Source organism: Myotis davidii, unplaced genomic scaffold, assembly GCF_000327345.1.
Source record: "Myotis davidii unplaced genomic scaffold, ASM32734v1 scaffold599, whole genome shotgun sequence".
Taxonomy (NCBI): Eukaryota; Metazoa; Chordata; class Mammalia; order Chiroptera; family Vespertilionidae; genus Myotis; species Myotis davidii.
Genome location: NW_006290772.1, coordinates 136,530 through 144,986, shown reverse-complemented (window position 1 = coordinate 144,986; position 8,457 = coordinate 136,530). Strand labels below are relative to the sequence as shown.

Sequence of the window (8,457 nt, the reverse complement as noted above, 5' to 3'; positions counted from 1 at the left end):
AGCCTCCCCAGTTACCTGAGGTGGACACTCTTGATGCACCCCCTTGTGGGCTTTGTGCACAGTTGTTGTAGCTCTGCCTTGGTTGTTATAGGATCACTGGGAGGAATTGACCTCCCGGCCAATTGGCTGTGAGAATCAGCTGTGTCTGCTGTGGGAGAACTTCTGTGCTGGAGACACCCTTCTGGGGCGCGACTTGCTTCAGTGGGGCTTTGATGCTCACTGAGACTGCACTCTGAGTGTGTCCCTTATAGATCTGAGAAGTTGTGATCTGAATGGTCCCCCTCTGACCACTGGGTACAGTGGCTCTTGAGTCTAAGGAGGTGCTAATTTAGCCTCTGCCTGAGGTTACCCAGCAGGAACTACGAAGAGCGCTGCAGATTCCTCTTCCCTTTTTTTGGAGTTTGGAAGTGCCTTGATAAAGCTCAGCTGTGAAGGATGCAAGCGCTGTGGGGCCTTCTCTTAGAAGTTCTGGGTCTGTCTGACTGGGCTGCAGTTAGGTAATTACAGGTTGCAAATGGCCGGGGCATTCATATGCAAAAGCCTCTGGGCAGCCTGGGTGGGCGGGGTCTCAGGGAATCAACGGGTGGAGCAAGCAGCTATGGCGGAGTCTCAGCCCTGCCCTAAGGAGACGCGCGTCTCAGTGTCCCAGTAACGGCTGCAAGCACCTCTGAGGGAAAGCCGCCTGCTGCCGGACAGTCCAGTTTCTCCCCGCGTGAGTCCTGGGTCCCCAGAGCCTTCCCGGAACCGGAGTTCAGAGCCGTGGGGAGCTTGTGACTCCCTCCGGATTCAAAAAGACCGCCTCGGGTGCCAGCCCCTTTCCGCGCGCGAGCCCCGTACCTCTGCGCTTCTCTCCTGCAGCTTCTCTTGCTCTCAGTGTGCCTCTCCTTCCTTCTAGTTGTAGAGTTTACAGTCAGCCAGGCTTCCTATGGTTCTGGATGAAGTCCGTATTGTTTCTCTGAGGTATTAATCAATTGTTGTGAGCGGCCTTAATTTCCCGGTGTTTATCTCTGCCGCCATCTTAGTTTCTCTCCCTACGCTTGGTGAATTTGAGGAGCAACTCCAGGAAGGCCCAGAGCCACTCCCAGGCCCCATCTTCAGGGGAGGTGAGCGGTGGCACTGAACACGGGAGTTTCCCTGACCTGTGTCCAGTCAGGCTGGCCTAGCTCCGGGCTCAGTGCTGCAGAGGTGGAGGCAGAGGTAGGGCGCCTGCAGAAGGCTTGCTCGCTGCTCAGACTGAGAATGGAGGAAGAGCTCACAAGAGGTCAGTGGGCCCTGATACAGGTTTTGTATGGGGTTGGGGGTGGGGGTGCTGCAGGACCAGCGTGGACCCAGCCTGCCCTCCCTGGCTCTTTCGTAGACCCCACGGACTGGATGCAGGAGTACCGTGGCCTGCTCACCTTGGAGGGGCTACAGGCCATTGTGGGGCAGTGCCTCCACAGGCTGCGGGAACTGCAGGCAGGTGAGACCCCACTGCCATCTGTGCTGAAGTCTGGTAGGGGAGGTCAAGGTTCTCTAGCCACAGGACAACCCAAGAGTAGAGGCAGACAGGCCTTTCCCCAAGTCACTCCATTGCATTCTGAGTTCTCCCCAGTTGTCCTATGAGACCAGTCGGAACAGCTACCCCACCCCCATTTCTTCTCCCAACACACAGAGCCCTACCACTTTAAGTAGTTTACTTATTTGTCCAATCATTGAAAAGGTAGTATGTGAGAATCACAGGTACTGGTAGATGACTGGCCTAGCCTTGTAAGAGATGATTATGAACAATAGGGCTTCTTCTCGGAGGCAAATGGAGACTTTGCAACTTTGCTCCCCCTTAGAGGAGAGTGGCAAAGAGGTGCCTGGCTGTCACCCCAGGAGGCCACATTCCCCCGTCCTCACAGAAGTGGTGGAACAGCAGCTGGGGCGGTGGCCTGAGGAGAGGCCCCCCACGGCCTCATTGCCTTGTGGAGGAGGAGCAGATCCCACCTGGAGCCCCCAGCTGCTTCTCTACTCCAGCACCCAGGAGCTGCAGACCCTGGCAGCCCTCAGGCTTCGGGTGGACATGCTGGACCAGCAAATCCACCTGGAAAAGGTACTTCCAGAGTGAGGATTAGGGAGTAGGTGTCTGGGTGCCACGGGAGCCTGAGTCATGGGGAGGATTCCAGATCTGAAGCCTTGTGAGGACTCAACAACCTATCTGTGCTCTTGATGAGAGCCTCTGCGCCTGTGCATTTGCCAGCACCGGGGCAGCAGGAGAGAGAATGGAGCGTTTGGAGGGAGGGGCGGGATCATGGTGCCTCAAAGCCTGCCCTGGAATTACTCTATCCCCTGGGCCCTCCTGTGGGGGCCCTGGGCTGCTGTCTGGGATAAGGCCTCCCTGCATCCTTGACCTGCAATCTTCCCCCAGGTCCTGATGGCAGAACTTCTCCCCTTGGTGAGCATGCAGGAGCCACTGGGAGCGCCCCAGCTGGCGCTTTGCCGGGCTGTGCACAGCCTTCTCTGTGAGGGAGGCCAGCGCTTCCTCACCATCCTGCGAGATGAACCTGCTGACTGAACCCTTCCTGTGACTGGGCAAGCTGGTTCTGGGTCTACTGGGGGAGCACCCCTTCTCTGGTCAGAGTTAAATGAACAGGAATTGAGGGGATTCACCGGTGCAGTGGCCTGGCTCGAGATGCCTGTACTCCCCTGGAAAACCAGGTTTCTAAGGGGAAGGAATGGACCCCTGACTCTTCCTGAGGAACTAGGTCCCTTCTCATAGCTGCTAATCCTGGTCAGGGCTCAGCTGGGCCCTCCACAGGCTGGGGGGGAACAGAGGCCAATGGGGATTTTTCTTAGTTACCTCTATTTTCTCTCACTTTAGACTTAAAAAGCTGCTTGTGTGACATTAAAACTACTTTAGAAATTATATAACAAGGTGCAATTTGATGTGTATTTGTTTTTGTCTGCCAAGAATATATCAAGTATACCTAGTCAGAACACTCATATCCCTTCTGTACTATAGGAAGGGGGTAAAGCCACTCAGGATGGGCTGCACTGGGGACTCACCTCATGCATTGGCCTTAGCACAGGTGCCTAGGTCTGTACTGGCTCATTGGAAGACACAAAGCCACAGGCCTCCATCAGAGTAGGCAGGCACTATGTGTCCACAGCCATCCATCCTGGTACCCGTGCCTACCACCTCCTGGGCCATTGCTATAGTCGGTGTGGGCCCCCCACGCTGAGCCACTACCAGGGGACAAGCCCTTTACTCAACACCCTCATCTGTTCCTCTTCGGGGCTCCTGCCCTCCCTGTTGAAGGAATCATTGCTTTGGAAGGCAAGAAAGTAGAGGTCAAGGTCACGGCCTCTAGTTTTAAATCAGTCAGATTTGGGTTTACACTGTGACTTGTTTGCCACTATAGGATTTCCAGCAAGATTCTTAAGGATTCTGAGCCTCAATTCCCAGTGTTGTCCACACTATCATGCTGGGGGTAGTGGTTATTAGCCCTGGGGCAAGGGTGAAGATGTGAGATGCTTCACAGAGCTGGGCGCTGGTGAGGTGTGGGTGGCTGTGGCATTCTTTAAATGAACCTTTACTGAGCACCTACAAGGACCGAGCACAATGCTCAGAGCTGGGGCACTGGCCCTTAGTGTGGACAGTGATTTTGAGACGGGGTAACACCAGCCTCTGTCCTGGGGCACCCCTGCCCGGGAGGCAGGTAACTGAGAGCCAGGTGAAGTATGGCAGATATAAGGGATGAACTTGGTAATGTTGAACCAGCCTCAGGGTGGCTCCAGGTAAGCCGCAGGAGGCCCTACTTGTAAAAGGCCTATCACCAAGCAGGCTAGGTACTTCGGACATAGAGAGCTGCTGGGGACCTGATGACAAAATAGGGAAGGAAAAACCAGAGGCCTAATTGCACTGAGGGGCCTCCAGGGAATGGAACAGTTCCATACACTGCCCAGGACAGGAACCGTGGGGAAGGGGAAACAGACAGGAGACTGAGGGACAGCTGGCCACTCCGTTACTGCTTCCAGAGCTGCCCATGTGCTTGGATCTTCAGGAACCCTTAATCCTCGGGGTGGATTCCACCACCACCCTGTTACTGGCCACCCCACAATCTTTTTTGTTTTTTAATCCTCACCTGGGGATATTTTTTCTACTGATTTTTAGAGAGAGGGAAAGACAGAAATGTGAGAGTAACACATTGATTGGTTGCCTCCTGCACATGCCCTGGGGAGGAGCCTGCAACTGAGGTATGTGCCCTTGACCAGAATCAAACCCAGGACCCTTCAGTCCTCAGGCCGACGCTCTATCCACTGAGCCAGACTGGCTAGGGCCCAGAATCAGTCTCTATAGCAGGTGGTTTCCACCAGAATTATTTTATCCACTGGTTACTTATGCACCTTCCATACTGGACCTTTGCCCCATGAGGGCAGGCACTTCCACCTTAATCTCTAGTCAGACCTGAATGGGTGCCCAAAGACCCACCTGTCCCGGCCAGTCCTGGGCACTGGTGGTGTCCTGCCAACAACTGGGCATTCTTGGGCAGGGAGGTGCCACGGATTGTATGAGGGGGGAAGCCTGGGTAGGCCCCAACACAGGCACCCGGAGTGGAGGAGGTAGGAGGGAAGGAGACCTGTCCTCTAGCGCCTGCCCCACCAAGTCAGGAGGCAGTAGGGAATTCTCACCTGCATTCCCGGCCAGTCTGCTCGGACTTGCCAGCTGGAAGGGGGAGCTGCGCTGGTGCTCACATCCACCTGAGTGTGGGCAGGTGAATGCACCGGCCTCCCAGCCCAAGGAGCCTGCTGAATCCTGTCTGGATCTGGCCGAGGGTGAATTGCTGGCTACATTAGGTGCGGGCAGCAGGGCTTGGGCTCCTGGCTGCAGCCTTCCTATGCTGGCATGCTCAGTTGACAGCAGCTGAGGGGCCGGAGCTGGGAACGCCCTGAGCCCACGCAAGCGGCTTGGTCCCCAGAGAGGTCTGGATGAGCCAGGAGCCCCCTCCAGACCTCGCCCAGGCCGGGTAGATGTGCCACATGTGGGTTCCAGAAGCCCCCTCCCCAAACCATTCCTTTCTCAAACCTCACGTGGCCAGACTAAGGGGGTTACTGAGCCATTTTTCTTCCCATCCCCCATGGGCTCTCCCCATCTCGCCCCACCCTCCGCAATGCAGTGTTTTGCTGGGCTCTCAGAGCTGATCACAACAGAGTGAGCCTGGCTTGAGCACAGAGCAGGTGAGCGCGGCACTGGGACCCTGCCTGGCGGGTGTGCGTGGTGCAGGACAGCAGTGGCTGTGGACTCTGCGTGGCTGCCCTTTTCAGGGCAATGAACAGCATGCTGTGCTCCTGTTCCCAGCTGTCTGTTTTCCCCCTTGGGTTGGAAGCTCCTCGCTCCTCGAGGCATAACAGGTGCTTAATAAATACATGTTTGTGTGATACGTGAACAAGAGGTGGCTTGAAAGTGGAAATAGCAAGTCCTGGGCTAGGATGGGGGTCAGTTGACCTTTTATTTTGGTTGTGTGTGTGTGTGTGTGTGTGTGTGTGGTTTTTTTGGTTTTGTTTTGTTTTGGGGGCGGGGGGTCTTGTGTTAATCCTCATCCAGCCATTGTTTATTTTGTTTGTTTTTGTTTTTTAGAGAGAGAATGGAAGGGAGGGGTAGAGACGCAGAGAGGGTAACATTGATGTGATCGATTGGTTGCCTCCTGCACATACCCCAACAGAGGCTGGGGATTGAGCCTACAACTGAGGTAGATGGATGTGCCCTTGACCATAATCAAACCCAGGAATCAAGTCGGCAGGCCAACACTACCCACTGAGCAAAACCGAGTAGGACCAGTCTTCCTTTTAAAGGAAAGACCAGCCCCCTGAGGCCTCAGACTGCCAGGCCCACTCTGTCCCTTCCCCAGATAGGTTCCCTGCATCCCCCCAAACCAGCAGCTGTCACTCTGGCTGGGGAGGGGGAGCAGAGCCTCTTCTAGGTGCCAGAAGGGGACAGGGCCATTGAGGAGATAGGTGTGAGAAGCCCCAATCAGGGACTGGGGACAAGTGGCAGAGTCCACGAGGAGCAATGAGCCTGGACTGGGGGCTGGGGGGAAGGCCCCCTAATTACCATCACACCATCTACCAGGGCTGCCCCTTGGGGGGGAGCAGAAAAGAATGTGTGCAGGCGGCCATTCTAGGGAAGAGGCTCAGCTGACTGCAGCCTCCTCCCTGGGGAGCTGGTGGTGCAACAGGTCCAGGGCCGAACCCCATGAATATACAGCAGTCTGAGCCCAGGGACCTCCTTCCACCCATATCAGAAGCCCCCAGATGCTCTGCAGACCCCATCGAGGAGGCTGGGCTGAAGACAAAGCCTCCGAGGCTGACAACTAAGGGAGAGGCTATTCCCCTGATCTCTGCTTCCTCCCTCCTGGCATGAGTCCTGAATGCAGACCTCCAGGTTCTCCCTGGAGGCTTGTTTCAAGCCCCGTGGAACTCCTGTGTGGGCCCTGGGCATTTCTCCCCACCGTGGCCATTGCATCACCTTTCTTCTAACGGTCCCCAGAGGATCTATTGAAGCACCCAGTCTCTCACCAAGCTCTTCCCATCCCAGGGAGCAGCCAGAGGGCCTTGAAGAGGGTGGTTGGGAAGGTGCTGTTTCTGAACCAGAGCAGAATGTGCACGCACCCTGTCAACTCCCTCATTCGTGCAGAGCTCTTTGTTGAAAGGGGCACACTCTCTTTATTGGGAAGTTGAGGGGCAGGGTCCCGTAGCACCTGCTCTGTGAGGCAGGAGGTACCCATAGCCTTCCTGCTGCTGTCAGAAGTGAAGGGAGAGACCAGCAGCCCCTGGGACTCTTCTGGGTGAGTCCTTCCAAAGTCTCCCATCACCTCATTAGGCCCTGCACATATACTCCCTGTTTGTGCGAGTCAGGCCTGGAAAAGGACCTGTCTTCTTCAAGCCCTCCTGCTCTCACCTCTTCTCCAGTTTCCCCTGGGAGGCTCCAGTGTCCTGCCCTCTTCTAAACAGCACAAGGATTCTGCTCCTCTCCATCCTCTTCCTGTGGGTCCTTGCAGCATCTCAGGCACAGCATAGGATGGCAGTTTCACCAACACAGACACACTCCCGGGGCATCCTACACTGGCTGTCGGGCTGGCCTGGACTCAGCCTCCCGTCTGAAACGTCAGGCCTCAGAGCTGTCCCGAACAGGATGCACTCCTGTGTGGCCTTCCCTTTCCCCATGGGGTCAGCCCCTCCTGGGATGCCTGGCCCCCCTCTCCAATAAGGACCTCGAGGTGGCTGGGAAGGGGTCTCTCTGTTCAGAGCAATTCCGGGCCCCTCTTGGTTGGGGCTACTCTCAGCTGCAGCTGCCCCATCCCTAGCTGGTGTCCAGGCTACCCAGCTGGGCTTCTGCCTCAGTTTCCCTGCCTAAATCTGCTGGTATATAGGTCAGTCTCATGGGTACTGCCATCTGTGACCAGGTGCTCCCCATGGATCAAACCTCACTCCCTACCTCTCCATAGGTGACCAAGCCCCTGAACCCCAAGGAGACCTGCCACCTAGTTGGCTGTACCTCCCCCCACTCCCCCCCCCACACACACACAGGTTTCACTTCCTCCCTACCAGCTCCAAGGACTGGGCCCATCATGGTGTGGCAAGTAGACACTCAAGAGAACCAGGGACAAGAGTTTGGACTGATCTGGGTGGAGGATGCTAGCCTCATCCCTTGGATAAGCTCAGGCCAGTCCCAGGGATCAGGGATACAGTCCTGAGCATAAGGCAGGAGGGACTCAAATCTGTTGAGCGTTGGTCTCATCAAATTCCCCATCCCCACCCAGCTGTGCAATGTTAAATAACAGGCATGTGGCCAAAGAGGAAACTGAGGCAGGACCAACCAGGTTAAGGAATCTGAACCACACAGCTGGAAATTAGAGCAGCTTTGGTTCAAAATAAGACCTGGTCCCAATTCTGGGTTCTGTCTACTAGAGCAAACTGCTGCCTTGGGGACCCCCCACACTCACCAATACGACTTGGCTTCTCATGCCCTATGTCCTGCATGGACATCAGGGAGCACCCGGACCCAGACTTCAGACCCAGGGCCCAGCCTGCCTGTTGGGCCTGAGGGAGGAGCCTGCCAGACCCCCGCCCAGCATGTGACACAGCCCCAGGAGCAGTCAAAACCTGGCTGCGGACCAACGACCCTGCTGGGTGGTCCCCCACGGGCTGCGTGGCTGAGTTTTCCCCTCCAGACCCCTCCCGACAGCGAATTCCTGGCTCCCCGGCCCCTCCCCCGATGGCCCAGCCAGTGTCTGAATCTGCTTCTGATTCCCGCTATGCCGACCAGGCCCCTTCTCCTCCCCTCCCTCCTTCTCGGCCCCAGCAGCCCCGCCCCTGGCTGGGCCCAGGCTTGAGCCTGCTGCGCCCCCCGCCCCCACCTGGCACAGCTCCGCGGCCCTCGCTGCAGCCGGGAGGAGGCGGCGGCCCCGGCGCCCCAGGGCCCGCCCGCCCTCAGCC

The 8,457-nt window shown here is 56.7% G+C and overlaps 1 protein-coding gene across 1 annotated transcript in view; it reads left to right on the top strand.

Annotated features, from left to right (window-relative positions):
• The window catches only part of LOC102768628 (chromosome unknown open reading frame, human C16orf59), a 6,774-nt gene extending 3,885 nt beyond the window's left edge, over nucleotides 1–2,889 (top strand). Inside the window, exons 8-11 of the mRNA XM_015564051.1 lie at nucleotides 1,150–1,261; nucleotides 1,358–1,459; nucleotides 1,821–2,074; nucleotides 2,390–2,889. Of these exons, the coding sequence (XP_015419537.1) occupies nucleotides 1,150–1,261; nucleotides 1,358–1,459; nucleotides 1,821–2,074; nucleotides 2,390–2,536 (615 nt within the window). The 3' untranslated portion in view covers nucleotides 2,537–2,889. The remainder of the gene's footprint in view (nucleotides 1–1,149; nucleotides 1,262–1,357; nucleotides 1,460–1,820; nucleotides 2,075–2,389) is intronic.
• Nucleotides 2,890–8,457: the final 5,568 nt, after the last annotated feature.